This window comes from Gobius niger, assembly GCF_951799975.1.
Source record: "Gobius niger genome assembly, chromosome: 16".
Lineage (NCBI taxonomy): Eukaryota > Metazoa > Chordata > Actinopteri > Gobiiformes > Gobiidae > Gobius > Gobius niger.
Genome location: NC_136867.1, coordinates 28,852,512 through 28,868,515, shown reverse-complemented (window position 1 = coordinate 28,868,515; position 16,004 = coordinate 28,852,512). Strand labels below are relative to the sequence as shown.

The 16,004-nt window shown below is 39.1% G+C and overlaps 2 protein-coding genes across 3 annotated transcripts; one reads left to right on the top strand and one right to left on the bottom strand.

Moving 5' to 3' along the window:
- Nucleotides 1–465: 465 nt before the first annotated feature.
- nubpl (nucleotide binding protein-like) lies at nucleotides 466–7,168 on the bottom strand. Of its 2 annotated transcripts, none has more exons than XM_079574071.1 (11): nucleotides 7,022–7,168; nucleotides 5,554–5,698; nucleotides 5,447–5,481; nucleotides 5,232–5,322; nucleotides 5,110–5,149; nucleotides 4,926–5,016; nucleotides 2,680–2,773; nucleotides 2,528–2,613; nucleotides 2,323–2,443; nucleotides 702–784; nucleotides 466–628 (listed from the first exon to the last, which is right to left on the bottom strand). In XM_079574071.1, exons 1-11 carry the CDS (start codon nucleotides 7,148–7,150, stop codon nucleotides 566–568), a joined length of 978 nt encoding a protein of 325 aa, XP_079430197.1. In that variant the 5' UTR covers nucleotides 7,151–7,168; the 3' UTR covers nucleotides 466–565. The 2 variants fall into 2 exon arrangements, with proteins under 2 accessions (XP_079430197.1, XP_079430198.1); XM_079574072.1 differs by having other exon boundaries at nucleotides 7,026–7,158.
- Nucleotides 7,169–7,349: 181 nt separating this feature from the next.
- LOC306975453 (D-aminoacyl-tRNA deacylase 2-like) lies at nucleotides 7,350–9,472 on the top strand. The gene is made up of 3 exons (XM_079572986.1): nucleotides 7,350–7,529; nucleotides 7,597–7,666; nucleotides 9,036–9,472. The coding sequence occupies exons 1-3, from the start codon at nucleotides 7,422–7,424 to the stop codon at nucleotides 9,344–9,346; spliced, it is 489 nt and encodes a 162-aa protein (XP_079429112.1). The 5' UTR covers nucleotides 7,350–7,421; the 3' UTR covers nucleotides 9,347–9,472.
- Nucleotides 9,473–16,004: the final 6,532 nt, after the last annotated feature.

The window sequence follows — 16,004 nt, the reverse complement described above, 5'->3', positions numbered from 1 at the left end:
TCTTCATTTTTATTTAGTCTTATTTTAGTCGACTAAAATATCTGGACATTTTAGTCATAGTTTTAGTCTCATGAGAAACTTTTAATTTAGTTTTAGTCCAATTTTAGTCGTCAAAAATAACACTTTGACTAAAATTGAGACTGAATATTTTAGTAATTAATTAACACTGATTCTATACAGCACTCTGCTGAGACTGCTGCCCCGCGACCCCGACCCGGATAAAGCGTAAGAAAATGGATGGATGGATCTATACAGCACTTTTCTGGAAACTCAAAGACACTTTACATTGCATTATTCATCACATTTTTGTCAGTTTTTTGTGTTTTCATCCTTGTTTTCGTCGCTATTTTGTTTCAGGAAGACTGGAGAATATGTGGTCGGTTACGGTGTGTGTTGAGATTAAATCATACACTTAAATCTAACATTATTCACATTATTGGTATCACAAAACAGACTTTTTGCTCAATAATTTATTCAGTATAACACCGTGAAAGCCGTGTCGGTTTGTGCGTTCATGCAGCAGCAGAGAGTTTCACACTGAAATGAAAAATCTACAGGTTTAGCGTCATGTGTGAAGGGCCTTTAGTCTCTGGACGACGGCAGCCGCCACTTTCCTGTACGCCTCGGCCTGAAACAACACAAATACTCACAGTTATCTGCACACGGGTAGATTCAGAATGATATTTGTAATAATGTTTTACCTCGGGGCTGTCCGGAGCAGAGACGACGACTGGTCTCCCGCTGTCTGAAGTTTCTCTGATGTTCAGATGCAGAGGAACGTCACCTGCAAACACAGGATTTATAAATAAAGACACGTCACTTATGATTAACCTCTGACCCCGCCTTAACTGAGTGAGTTCGGCTTAACCCAAACCAAGACCTACAAAACTGATGTTAATGGAACTTATTCCTTGCGTTATTGGTGTCACTTTTTTTGTTGCGTTTTCGTCTTTTTTGTCCATTTTTTTTTTTGCCACATTTTTGTCACTTTTTTGCCACATTTTTGTCACTTTTTTGCCACATTTTTGCCAGATTTTTGTCACTTTTTTGCCACATTTGTCACATTTTTGCCACATTTTTGCCACATTTTTGTCACTTTTTTGCCACATTTTTGTCACTTTTTTGCCACATTTTGTCACATTTTTGCCACATTTTTGTCACATTTTTCCCATATTTTTGTCACTTTTTCCCCACATTTTTGTCACTTTTTTGTCACTTTTTTGCCACATTTTTCCCACATTTGTCTCTTTTTCATCTCTTTTTCGTCACATTTTTGTCACTTTTTTGCCACATTTTTGTCACTTTTTTGTCACTTTTTTGCCACATTTTTGTCACTTTTTTGCCACATTTTTGTCACTTTTTTGCCACATTTTTGCCACATTTTTGTCACTTTTTTGCCACATTTTTGTCACTTTTTTGCCACATTTTTGCCACTTTTTTGTCACTTTTTTGCCACATTTTTCCCACATTTGTCTCTTTTTCATCTCTTTCGTCACATTTTTGTCACTTTTTTGCCACATTTTTGTCACTTTTTTGCCACATTTTTGTCACATTTTTGTCACTTTTTCGTCACATTTTTCGTCACATTTTTGTCACTTTTTCGTCACATTTTTGTCACTTTTTTGCCACATTTTTGTCACTTTTTTGCCACATTTTTGTCACTTTTTTGCCACATTTTTGTCACTTTTTTGCCACATTTTGTCACATTTTTGCCACATTTTTGCCACATTTTTGTCACTTTTTCCCCACATTTTTGTCACTTTTTCCCCACATTTTTGTCACTTTTTTCCCACATTTTTGTCACTTTTTTGTCACTTTTTTGCCACATTTTTCCCACATTTGTCTCTTTTTCATCTCTTTTTCGTCACATTTTTGTCACTTTTTTGTCACAATTTTGTCACTTTTTCGTCACATTTTTGTCACAATTTCGTCACTTTTTCGCCACATTTTTGTCACTTTTTTGCCACAATTTTGTCACTTTTTCGTCACATTTTTGTCCCAATTTTGTCCCAATTTTGTCACTTTTTCAGCACTTTTTATCACTTTTTCGTCACATTTTCGTCACTTTTCCATCACCCAATTTCCCCACAATTTTGTTTTCATCACGTCTGTTGCTCTTTGCTCACTTTCCTGTTGCATTATTGTTGCTTTTAGATTTGGGTAAAGCCAATGTGCTCAGCTCAGGCGAGGTTAAAAGCCAAGAATCCCATTGTGGTAACTATGGCAACTGTCAAAGCGGGTTTACGGTGAATATCTCCGTAACGGCAGGACCGATCCACATGAAACAAAAACCGCCCCAAAGCCCGGCGTCTCCTCTCTCACCTAAGAACGTCACGCCCAGAGTCAGCGCCAGGTTCTTGGCTCCGTCCGAACCGAAGATGTGAGTTTGATGGAGACAGTTGGGACACTGGAACACGCTCATGTTCTGCACCAAACCCAGCACCTGCAGACGACAGAGCAAAACAAAACATGCTCCTCAAAATCAAAACTTTCTGAGTGATAAAGCTTTAATCTGAATGAGTCTCACCGGGACGTGGACTTTGTTGAACATCTCCGCCCCTCGCCGAGCGTCCAGCAGCGCGATGTCCTGAGGCGTGGACACGATCACCGCCCCTGAGAGGAAGAAGACACGACGTTAACTCCATGGATTCCTAATGTCGCTCCCTGCTTCACACTGACCTGCGACCGGGACGTTCTGAGAGATGGACAGCTGCACGTCTCCTGTTCCCGGAGGCATGTCCACGACCAGGAAGTCCAGCTCTCCCCAGTCCACCTGCAGAAACACCCATGTCATCAAACACTTTCACCTGTTTGAGGAGATCAATAAGACCGAGTGTAGGAATGAAAGGAAACTGGGATATTTAGTTTAGTGAGTAAATCATGCACAGCTGGCCAACCTTTGAGGAAAATATGTAAACATGATGGAAAACCTACCAATATGTTTTTGTTTTGATAAGATAAGAGATAAGATGATACTTTATTGATCTCACAGATGGAGAAATTGCATTTTGGACCATATTTTTGATTAATAGATTGAGTTACAAGGAAGCCATGTCATTATTTTCAAAGACATTTCCCTGTAATGTCAAATGGAACCAAATTCAATGCTTTTTAATGACTTTTAAGGCCTTTACTGTCCCACATGAATGCTTAGTCTAATGCTTAGACAAAAGAGAGAAACAGCGCCATCTTCTGCCAAATCAATGGACGACCCATTAAACACATTTAACCTCTTAACCGAGCACATTTTCTCCAGTTCGGCTACACCCAAGTCTAAAAGCTTCTGGAAAAAAACTAGCAACAAAAAAGTGCCAAACCACTTAAAAAACATGATTAACCACGGCGACAATGAGACAACAAAGTTGGTCAGTTTTGTAGGTCTTCGCTTTCAAATGAGGCGTTACTCTGGCCTATAGGCTGTAAACTTTTAGATTTGGGTAAAACTGAACTGTAGAAGATGTGCTTGCCACTTGGTGGCGGTGGTGTAAAACCTCGCACCACCGCCACCAAGCGGCATTTCACTGGCGAGGCCCGGCCTTTGATATTCTGAGATTCTGAGTTATTACAAATAAATGTCCACCCTAGTCGCTATAACCCGTCACTCAGTATAGCTGTAGACCCGCACTAAGTAGACCAGTGGTTCCCAACCATTTTACTGGAAGCCCCCGCTGCACATTCCATTCCAAAAACTATGGCCAGTACAAATGTATAAAAGAATGAATGCTAGAAATAATTGCAAACAAACTGCAATTGGAGTGTTTGATGCACCCGTACTCCTTTCTTATATTTGATGATTTTTACTCATGACCCTTTGACCAGACAAAGCTCTGAGCCTCTGCAATCCCAGAACCACTGTAATGACTGTGTAGTGTATTGCCAATACTCCTGCAGCTGCAGAAAGGAGTGAGTCCGGTGTCCAGAGCACCTGCAGAATGAGCGACTACAACGACAATATGTTCGCTATACTCAGGAAATAGAATTCAAGAGACAGTGGAATATTTAAGGATAAATATTAGGGGTTCAGGACCCGGGGTTTGGATTATCACGGTGCGAGTGCAATCTAAGAAATAACAAGTTGGTTTTGAAATGAAATAACCTAATGATCGTTACTAGACAGTATTTATAATCTTAGAATAAAATTGGCAATGCTTTCAAAGCTGCTTTATAATAAAATGTACCTCTGGGCTCACAATACGTGAAAGCAAAATAGGAAACAAATTGTACAGCAGCAAAGGAAGAAAAAACAACAACAACAACAGCAACAGTGCAGGCCATGCGCTCGGGAAGTGGTAGTTTAATTTTCGCGGAGCGTCTACAGGTGCAGTTTCGCGGTGAATGACGATTAGATCGCCCTGTTTGGATGCGCACACACACACGGCAGTCAGATCTCGTGCACTCGCGTTGTTGTGACGCCGGGTTGTCCTCGGACAGCAGCACCGTGGTCCATATTGACCCGTGGCCAATGCCCGCGGCCGGAGGGACGGTCACGTGGGGGGGGGGGGCTTAAGCCCCGCCTTACTCGCAATTGCGTTTTATATTATAGATTGCGTTTTATATTATAGATACCTAAAAAAAGGAGGAGTTATGAAGTGTGTTCTGAATGATACAGGATTCTTCCGCATTTCAGCAACGTGTTACTAATTTGCACTTGTGATAAAAAAGATAAAAGCTGCAATAGCTCAGTATCGGAATGATGTCACCGCTGATAACACACCCCTCAAAAGTCCTGTATTGAAGAGAAGTATTCCACTGTTAACAACCACAACATTCCCGCAGAATTCCTCTCTCTCACACATGATTGTCCTAAACATTTCCGCATTTCGTCACCATTGTTCTGTGGTGTGGGTTTGTTGATTGTCGCGAGCACAATGGAAATCAATAGAGTTTGTCCGACTATATTCCTCCTGATTTCGAACAGAAAGTACCTGTCTGAGCAGCTTCTCGATGGCCGACATCACCATGAGGCCCCTCCACACGATCGGAGCCGTGTCGTCCACCAGGAAACCCATCGACATGCTGCCACAAAATAAAACAGTCCATGTGTATCCAGTTATGATGGAAAATTACAATAAATGGGAATTTTTACTGCCACGTTTTCTTCTAACTCACCAGGGAATTCCGTAGTTCATGAGAGGGACCATCAGATTGTCTGGAATAAAATGTATTTGATTTTGAGGCCTTTGGTTAAAACAAGCACACATCATTACACACGTATATAGCTGAGTCCTTACTGTCATTAAGGTCTGGGTTCCCCTTAAGATTCATCAGTTTGGGAATGGAAGGGCCGTAAACGTCAGCGTCCAACAAACCGACAGATTTTGACTGAAATGTAATAAATACACGGTCAAGATAAAACTTCAGAATACTAGATAACTTTGTAACTCAACACTAGTTTAAAAGTACAAAACAAAACGTATTAAGGGACATTTGATACGAGGGAACTCACCGGATCATTTGCAGAAAGTCCGAGAGCCAGATTAACTTCAGAAAGAGAGAAAAAATAAAATGATTATGTATAAAATAGTAACATTAAAGGCAGGATCTCTGTGTTACCTGCAGTGGTGGACTTCCCGACTCCTCCTTTCCCCGACGCCACCACGATGATCTGCTTGACCCCAGCGATGGGCTTCTGTTTGGGGAGACCTCGGGCCATCTGCTGCCTCTGCCGCTCCTGAAGAGTCTTACTGTCCACGGAGCGCTTTAATATCGCACAACAAGACAGGGATTTATTAAAAAAAAGGCAAAACTGACACAAAAATAAGAAAAAGGAAAGTAACGTCCGGAGCACAGAGCATTAAAAATAATTCACAACAGAACAAAAGTCAGACACAGGAGTAGACTTGATAAGTAAGTTATTGGACCGCCTGAACCGAGCACATTTTCTCCAGTGTAGATTTACCCAAATCTAAAAGCTTCTTGGAAAAAAAAACTCAAAATAGCGCCAAAAACGAGATGAAAACTGAACAAAAATGTCACAAACAACAACAAAAAAAATCCATGAAAGCTATGAAAAAGTGACAAAAAAGCAATGAAAAAGTGACAAATAAAAGCAATGAAAAAGTGACAAAAAAAGCAACGAAAAAGTGACAAAAAAAGCAATGAAAAAATGACAAAAAAGCAATGAAAAAGTGACAAAAAAAGCAATGAAAAAATGACAAAAAAAAGCGATGAAAAAATGACAAAAAAAGCAATGAAAAAGTGACAAAAAAGCAACGAAAAAGTGACAAAAAATGCAACGAAAAAATGACAAAAAAAGCAATGAAAAAGTGACAAAAAAAGCAACGAAAAAATGACAAAAAATGCAACGAAAAAATGACAAAAAAAGCAATGAAAAAGTGACAAAAAAAGCAACGAAAAAATGACAAAAAAAGCAACGAAAAAGTGACAAAAAATGCAACGAAAAAATGACAAAAAAAGCAATGAAAAAGTGACAAAAAAAGCAATGAAAAAATTCACAAAATCGTAAAAAAGTGACAAAAAAAGCAATGAAAAAGTGACAAAAAAAGTGATGAAAAAGTGACAAAAAAGCAACGAAAAAGTGACAAAAAAGCAATGAAAAAGTGACAAAAAAAGCAATGAAAAAGTGACAAAAAAAGCGATGAAAAAGTTAAAAAAAAAGATGAAAAAAGCGATAAAAATGTGACAAAAAGCGCCAAAAAAGTGACAAAAAAAGTGCTGAAAAAGTGACAAAAACAGCGTGACAAAAGTGACGAAAAATGTGACAAATGCGATGAAAAACTGCCAAAATGGTGTGACGAAAACGCAAAAATGAACATATCCTCCTCGAAAATACACGTAAAGGAAATAAAATATAGTTAAGCTTTTAATACTGACGATATTTCGCTTCTTTTACAGAGATCTGGAGGTTAACATTGGCTAAAGTCGCATTGTTTACATTATTCCAAATGCTTTTACTCTGACATCACACTTCCGGTTTAACTGCGGCTAACGCTAGCCGCTAACTCAAACCGCTGACACCCGTAAATATGTGATTTCTAGAGGATTCTGCCGGATTTCTTACTTGCCATCGTATCGACTGCGCACAGCACTCCGGGCCGTGTTGTATTTCATTCCCCGCTCGTAAAACCGAAGCTTTATTCACTGACAATCTCAGAAAATGCGACAATCTGCTGTACGTGAAATGCGCCATGTTTAACTGGACTCACGAGCCACCTACAGTGCGCATGCGTGTGAATGTAACGTATCATTAAAATGTAATATAAATGTTCATCTTTTGTCTCTACGTTTTTGTTCATTCACCAGAAATCCACAATAACAAATAAAAAATGAAAATAAATTGTATAGCTTGACTTTTGTGACGTAGCATTGTTTTGAACGTAACGCGGAAGTAAACTCTGCCTGCTCTTTCACACGCTTCTGTCATCACCCCAGTTAAAATCGTGTGGTAGGTGAAGTGGATCATGTCGGATAAAGATGCCCCGGTGGCCCGCGCGGTGCTGCAGCAGTGCCTCGGGGCTTCGCTGATGGTTAAACCCGCTGAAGAGGGCTCTGAGGCGGAGTACGTGCAGGTCAGAACCCCCATCTGTGCTGTCATTCATTCCGTTTAAAAGCAATGAACACAATCTTGTGTTTCAGATCGAAAGGGGAATGGTGATCTACATTTGTTTCTTCAAAGGAGCAACAGATGATATCCTACCAAAGATGGGTCAGTGAATCTAATGAACATGTTTTATACATATATAAGAGAGAGTAGCCTTTATTCCAGCTGCTGCAGATGTTTTGACCTGGTTGATGGAGCTATCTACATGAAAGAAAAGCTGGCACAAAGTTCACTGTTATCTATATCAGAACAAATGAAGTACATTTTTCATAAGAGCATGAACTTGCATTATCACATGACCAGTGTGTTTGGTACCACATGTATTTAAATACGTATTACCAAACTCATTTTGGGTAACTGTATTCAGGTAAGTAAGTAACTGCGTTATTTCAATCAATCAATGGTTTTGTATAGCCCAATATCACAACAAGGGTTGCCTCACAGGGCTGCACCGAATATTAAGGCAATAAAACAGAGTAAATATGACAATGTAAAGTTCAGGCGGGAAAACATAATGTCCAAATAAGCGTCGGCAGCGCGGGTGTCCCCTGTCCTTAGACTGTCCAGCACGGCGAGGAAAAACTCAAAAACCCTGGGGGAAAGACGAGAAACCTTGGGAGAACCACAGAAGGAGAGATCCAGTCCCATGGACGGACAGGCTATAAACCCAGGGCCGATGGAATTCCCTCAGTAGACGGCCCAAAAAAGCAGACCGTCCAGTCCTTGGTGTCCAATTCCAGTAGGCATTGTCCAACCGTACAATGAAATTCTGTTCAGGTGTTAGTCCTGATCCTCTGTGGGCCGACCTGAGCAGCATGTCACTAGCACCCAGAAGAAACCTGCTGGCTGCCTTCAGTGCTCCTCTGGTCCTCTGAAACAGCGCAGCGCCTCCTGGGTTTGTCATTGATTCAGAGCGTGCTGTCCTGCACTGGTCAGCTCATCCACCCCCCCCTTCCTCTTCCTCCTGTGCAGCTCCTTCCTCTCCACAACAGTCTTGCACCATCTTCTCGTTTGTCCCTTCCTGTCTGTTTACTTACTCTTTCATTTGAGAGCATTTAGATTACAGTTCTGTCTTAAAATCAAAGAAATCCATCACAGTAGTCAATCTTTAAACTTCAGTTTCATAATCATAACATTAATAAGAAAGAAAATATCGAAACAGCCCAGGAAAGGTTCAGCTCTGTCCTCCAGGGCATTTGCTAAATGTTTTTGTGCATTTCTAATTATTAGTAATTAAGTTCAGTAACAAGTGTAGCATAAACATCTTCTTAATCATACACCACTTTTATGCATTAAGTAAATCGTGAAAGTATTCTCAGTATTCAGAATACAGTACTCTGGACAAACTACTGGAATATGCTTCTAAATACATCTTAAGTATTCAATATTCTGTACAATTTCAAAGTATCTCCCCAACCAGCTTATGTGCAAGTTGCTGTTTTTTGAAACAAACCTTTGACTCTCTTTCCTCCAGTGTCGTCTCTGCTGAACCTGCGTCTGTCTGAATCCTCGTCGGGTAAAATGGTGTCAGTTTTGGACCTTCCCGGGAGTTTACTCATCGTTCCTCAGGCCACTTTAGGAGGAAAAGCCAAAGGCAAAGCCATGCAGTATCACAACAACGTCAACAAGGAGGACGGACTGCGGCTGTACGAGGCGTTCGTGGGACTCTGTGAAAACGAGCTCAGCGCAAAAGAGAATGTGAAGGTGGAACACGGCACATACGGAAACAGACAGGTGCTCAAGCTGGACACGAACGGGCCTTATACGCACATCATGGAGTTCTGAGCCAGGAGGAGCTCACGGGATGTTTTAAGAAGCTTTAAATACGTGATTAAAATGTTGTAATAGAGATTTCAGAAACTTGTTTTTTTTTGTCAATTTGTGGAGAAAAAGAACATTTGTGTGGTACAGAATGGGCTATATGCACAGTGACCCCACGTGATTTCCGCCCGGACAGTCAGCCAGACGCTGTCCTTCCTGTCCCTTATCTCTTCCCATTAAAAATTAGCAGGTCCCACAGAAATGAAGCGATAGCTTAAGATTTGGTAAAGGACAGCGAGTAAAAGTTCGGATGTGACGGAGCAGGCTCAAAATTATTACATGAGACATAACGGCTTCACTGGAGGAAACTCCGTGTTCATTACGGTGGATGTTTTTGTCTTGAGGCTAACGTGGCTAACAAAATAAAAAATAAAACTAGCGCAAAGTTTTGAACGAGCCTGCGCAAAAAAGAATCGTCCTGTTAGTAGTTTAAATAATATTTACTTGTTTACATGTTATATTATCATTTTTAACACTAGCCTTTAGCTCTAAGATAAAAGCTCCTCCTTACGACAGCTGGCGTTTCCTTTGGGGCAGGATTCACAGTGAACATGATGTTTGTAATACGTTGCTGTGACTGTCCATCAGTAACTCGTCCTTAACCAGATCCTGAGCTTCTCTTTATTTGTGTGGGAACCTGCTAATTGTGAACGTAAACGATCAGCGACAGGAAGTCCAGCGTCTGGCTGACTGTCCAGGAAGACGTCACGTGGGGAAACTGTGCATATAGCCTATTGACTCTGTGCATAACTTCAAATCATAACAATGACTTCCTGTTTCGATCCAGCACGCCAAAATAGAAGCACACAGCTCATCTCATTGATTAGTTCAGCAGGTACTTGCAACATTACAAGAATATAATTAAATACACACATGTACACAAGTGTTTTGTCTGTTAATAGTGAGGCAGAAAGAAAGTTGAACTAGTGAACTGCTGAACTAATGAATAGGATGGTGCTTTTATTTTGGTGTGCTGGATCAATATTGAAAGTGCTGTTTGGGAGATATTCAAATACAATATCAAGTTCATCCCCAATGTCAACAAATGTGAAAATGTTGTGGAAAAAATGGGAAAAAATTGGGGAAAATAAGTGGGAAGAACTGTGAAACATTGGGGGAAAATTGGGCGAAAAAATGTAGAAAAAAAAAAAAAAGTAGAATGGGGCAAAAAAAATAAAAATCCTTTCTTCTGCCCTTTTGTAGGAAAATTATCTTTTTGAGCGACAAAGCGATGGAAATTCAGATGTTTGCAGCACATTTCTCATATCATGGTTAATCATCGTTTACAAATGCTCAAAAATATTGAGGTTTGAATTATTGTTCCAACACACATACAAAGATTGGAAGCTTCCACTTGTCACCACAGAGTCTGGAGTGAATAAAAATATGAATACCGAATGAATGAATGAATGGAACGAATTTACATATCACCTGGGTATAAACCTCTTAACTCCCGCCTGAACTGAGAGCATTTTCTCCAGTTCAGCTTTACCCAAATCCTGTAGGCCAGTGTAACGCCTCATTTGAAAGCTAAGATCTACAAGACTCATCTAAATGTATCTTTTTCCTCACGTCATCAGATTTTTTTTCCATAATTTTCTTTTGGTATTCAAGTCATTTTTGTAATTTTTTTTCTTCATTTTTTTTTTTTTTACTTTTGTCACATTTTTGTCATTTTTTTGGGTCTTTTTTTGTGTCATTTTTTGTCAAATCTATGTCAAATGTTTGTCAAATTTTTGTCATGTTTTGTCATTTTTATCATTTTTTCTCACTTTTTTGTCACATTTTCATCATTGTTTTCCTCTCAGTTCTGTCACTATTTTTAAAGCCAAACTGGAAAAAATGTGCTCGGTTCAGGTGGGAGTTAAGGGGTTAATTAGTCGTTTAAGTAAATGAATATATTGCTGTACTGTACATGTTGTATTCTCCTCCCTGTCAGTAGATGGCGCACAGCGAAAGAAACTGAGCACACGAAGCTCAGGATTTTCTGGCTACTTTAGCTTCTGTAACGTGCATCAAAAGCCGCAAAATGCACCACTCACACTTCCTGTGAATCCCGTGTTTCTCTCTTAACTTAGGCACAAAACCTGATTCAAAATATACATGTACTGGATTTAACCTGTGTTTATATAATTAAATCGAATTAATGATGATTTATATGTATAATCTTATTTCACAAGTTATTTTACCTTTGTTTTGGCATTTCTAACTCTTATTTTGAAAGGACCACTTCCTGTTTTCAACCGTTAAAACCCGTTGGCTTCATTTCGGCTTTTGCTCGATCAACTCGCAACATATTTTACCCACGAATTTCAGCCTTAAAATCCAACTTTAAAGGATCTGCAGATTGTCAAAGGTTTGTTTATGAAATTATCTTGGATTTGGCAAAAGTTTTGAGGTAAAAACGGGGAGAAACGGCTGTGTTTTGGGCGAAAGTTGGGGAAGGTGTTACGAAGATTCTCGTTGACCAGAGAATCCTGCTGCAGCGGTAGGACTGGCCTGAAGTACTTTTAAAGAGGGGGTATTATGCTTTTTTCAGCCACATAGCACCTGTCTATGGCACACTACAATGATGACGAAACCTTCTGTTGGTGTGTAAATGCAGTAAATTAGAATAACTGCCTTGTATAAAATTGCTCTTTCAAAATGGCGGTAGCGAAAGACTTGAAATAGGCCCCTGTCTCTTTAAGAACCTCTGACCCTTTCCGACACGCCCCCTCCACACGCTGTCTGTGGCATCACAACAACACTGCGCTCGTTCTCTCAACTGTATTGAAACTACGATCGGTGCATTTTATTTTTTATTATTGGAAAGGAGCTACTGTTTATCACTTTGTGAACAATGGCCACACAGGATATTATTTGGAGACAAACCTTCCACACCGGACGCTTGGAAGGGGCTCTTGCCTGAAAAATAACTGGTTTGGAGGCCATCTCTTTGCATCTGCCATGCCCTATGGATCTCTAACTATACCCCCATGGACGACACCAGGATCTGCAGGAGCCCATACGATTCAAAGACGGACATTATCTGTGCAGGTGGACAGTGTTTTTTCGAGGTTACCCATTAGCTTGTTATAATCGACTACAGCTCATTGTTGATGAAAAGTCTGCAATAAACCACAAATGTGTAAAGCCAGGCTCATTGTGTGATCATCGTAAAGGCTGCTTCAAGTAGTTGCCGGCTTTATTGACGTTATTTGTGCATAATATGCTGCCTGTTTTCAATGAATGTTGTGAAGGTGAAGGTTGTTAGCTTGTCGTGGCTAATAGTGCCTTAGCTCCGGGAGAAAACCACTCGGCTACGACTCACTGTAGATGAAATGTGAGCAATAAACTACAAAATCAACAAGCCAGGCTCCGTGTGTGATCATCATAAAGGCTGCTTCAAGCAGTTGCCTGTTTTAGTGACGTTTTCAATGCATAATATGCTGCTAGTATTCAGTGAATTTTCCCGTTAGCTTGTCGCGGCTAGCTTGTTAGCTCCGGGAGAAAACCACTCGGCTATGACCCATTGTAGATGAAATGTGAGCAATAAACTTCCAAATCAACAAGCCAGGCTCCGTGTGTGATCATTGTTAAACGGTTCTTTATGTGTGTGGTGGTTTTATTGACTTTATGTGTGCATATTTCTCGTTTTCACGTGATGACTCGAGGTTTAGCTTAGCATTAGCTTTCTCCGGAGGCTCTGTGCATCATCAAGGCCCAGCGCAGAACCAGACACTGAAATAAGTGTTCTTGTCACCGGTTTTAATCCTGGGTGTTTCGGTAACAGAAACACTGATGTGTGTCTTTGTAAAAGTCTGCTGTGGCTCCGGTTCACAACACATGAAGCTAATCCTCCATGATGACTCTGTTTACATCTTAGGGCTAGACACTGCGGGGAGGGGGTTCTGCAGAGGAGCAGTGGTTGGTTACTCGGCTGGTGACGAAAGGTTGGAGGCGTATCCTGGAGGTCGGAGGCGTTTCCTGAAGGAATCAGGCGTTTTATCCCTAAAATGGCTGCCATCGGAGTTTTTACAGATTACTCGAAAATACGTGAATGTGCTAAGGCAACACTTCAGGCATGTTTTTAATGAGGGAATGACTTAATAACATGATGTAAAGCTTGAAAAAGTCGATTTTGCATAATAGGCCCCCTTTAATATTCAACGTTGTTTATACATACCGAGTTTAACCATAACCCTTATTTGAATTGATGTAATCTCAAAATCTACCTGTATTTTGTGTTTAATTATTTTTTAAGACCCTATTTAAGATTTAAAAAGTTGCCAAACTAACTCAACGATTTATAAATAGATATATTAAAATCCTCATCTGTCTATTCCCTCTCTGGATTTTCAACATGTGAGGTCTATGTTTCAGCCTGGTGTCTGTATAGTTCTAATCTTTTTGGAAAAGCATTTTCAGTGTCTTTAGTTGTAATGTTGATTTATTGATTAGGGCTTTTTTTTTTACTCCTCAAAAAATTGTGATTGTAAAATGATGAGTGAAAGAAGTCATGTTACTTTTAGACGTCAAACAACAACATCTTCTTCCCCACATTAGAACAATACCCAATAATATACTCAAAAATATTTGGCTTTATGTGGAGAGCGGACTCTTCTGGAGGAGTTCGACTTCCACCTTTTCCTGACATTCAGAGTACCTCTGGGGGACAGCCACGTGACTAAAATAAGTCCGGGATAGAATCACAGAGCGTCTAAAATCTGCTTTACGGAAACTCAGACAAACTTTGAACTGTTGCAGCTGAACCAGAGATCACAAGGCTTCTGATCGGTGACATCACTCAAACACAGAGACAGAAGAAAACAAAACTCAGCCTCTTGAGGGTCGGTTATTGCAGTAGTCAAATCCGCGATTGCGATTCGATATTGATAAACCTTGCAGCCTTGTTTGATTGGTAAAAGTTATTTGTTTACGCATTTATGTCTTGATCAATAATAAACATAGGGCTGCTCGATTATTGAAAAAATAATAATCACGATTATTTTTGTCATAATTCAAATTACGATTATTCAAACGATTATTTGTTGCCTTTAAAAAAATCCATCAAAAAAAGACAAAAATCCATCAAAAAAATGACAAAAATCCATCAAAAAAAGACAAAAATCCATCAAAAAAATGACAAAAATCCATCAAAAAAAAGACAAAAATTCAGCAAAAAAGTGACAAAAATCCAGCAAAAAAAATGACAAAAATCCAGCAGAAAAATGACAAAAATCCAGCAGGAATAGACAAAAATCCAGCAGAAAAATGACAAAAATCCAGCAAAAAATGACAAAAATCCAGCAAAAAAAAGACAAAAATCCAGCAAAAAAGTGACAAAAATCCAGCAAAAAAGTGACAAAAATCCAGCAGAAAAATGACCAAAATCCAGCAAAAAAAATGACAAAAATCCAGCAAAAAAGACAAAAATCCAGCAATAAAAATGACAAAAATCCAGCAAAAAAAAGACAATAATCCAGCAAAAAAAGACAAAAATCCAGCAAAAAAAGACAAAAATCCAGCAAAAAAGTGACAAAAATCCAGCAAAAAAGTGACAAAAATCCAGCAGAAAAATGACCAAAATCCAGCAAAAAAATGACAAAAATCCAGCAAAAAAGACAAAAATCCAGCAACAAAAATGACAAAAATCCAGCAAAAAAAGACAAAAATCCAGCAAAAAAAAGACAAAAATCCAACAAAAAAAGACAAAAATCCAGCAGAAAAATGACAAAAATCCAGCAAAAAAATGACAAAAATCCAACAGAAAAAGACAAAAATCCAAAAATTTAAATTTAGCAAAAAACAAACAAACAAAAAATTGTAATCGATTAATTGCACAGCCCTAAATAAACATTTTGTGTTGCAAGATCCTAAAACCAGTTTTCAAAAACATAAAAAGTCTCTCTCTTATTTCTGAATCCTTGCACCTGTCCCCAATCAAGCCGCAACTTATGCTAGTGACTGAATTCTGGAGGTTCTGTTCTTGACGTCTGTCCATAACCTGGCAACATCGTGACTTTTGAAAACGTTACCAGTACGGTATTGGAAAAAAGGTTTAGGTACTGCTGGTATGGAAAAAAATAAATGTATTCACAGGAAGGACAGAAAAAAAAAATATCTTAAGATACCAAGATACCCTGTTGATCCAGGGACTAAAGGAAGTCTTTTTGTGGAATAAATTAACATTGCTGTTCTGTTTTCCAAGTATCGTTAACCTCTTACCACCCGCCAAAACCAAATGCATTCTCTCCTCTTTGCCATTGTCGTCACTTTTTATTTCCCTTATGTGTTTTTGTCATTTTTTTGCTGGATTTTTGTCATTTTTCTTCTGGATTTTTGTAATTTTTTTGCTGGATTTTTGTCTTTTTTCTGCTGGATTTTTGTCTTTTTTTCTTTTGTCACTTTTCTGTTGAATTTTTTGTCATTTTTCTTCTGGATTTTTGTAATTTTTTTGCTGGATTTTGGTCATTTTTTGCTGGATTTTTATCTTTTTTTTTTGCTCTTTTGTCACTTTTTTGTTGGATTTTTTTTTCATTTTTTTGCTGGATTTTTTTCATGTTTTTGCTGGATTTTTGCCTTTTTTCTGCTGGATTTTTGTCATTTTTTTGCTGGATTTTTGTCATTTTTTAGCTGG

Coding starts and splice junctions, on each gene's coding strand:
- nubpl (XM_079574071.1), bottom strand. CDS start 7,150: ATGGCGCATTTCACGTACAGCAGATTGTCGCATTTTCTGAGATTGTCA. Junction 5,699..7,021: donor CGCAGTCGATACGATGGCAA/GTAAGAAATCCG, acceptor GCGATATTAAAG/CGCTCCGTGGACAGTAAGAC. Junction 785..2,322: donor TCTGGGCGTGACGTTCTTAG/GTGAGAGAGGAG, acceptor CTGTGTTTGCAG/GTGACGTTCCTCTGCATCTG.
- LOC306975453 (XM_079572986.1), top strand. CDS start 7,422: ATGTCGGATAAAGATGCCCCGGTGGCCCGCGCGGTGCTGCAGCAGTGC. Junction 7,530..7,596: donor CTGAGGCGGAGTACGTGCAG/GTCAGAACCCCC, acceptor CTTGTGTTTCAG/ATCGAAAGGGGAATGGTGAT. Junction 7,667..9,035: donor TGATATCCTACCAAAGATGG/GTCAGTGAATCT, acceptor TCTTTCCTCCAG/TGTCGTCTCTGCTGAACCTG.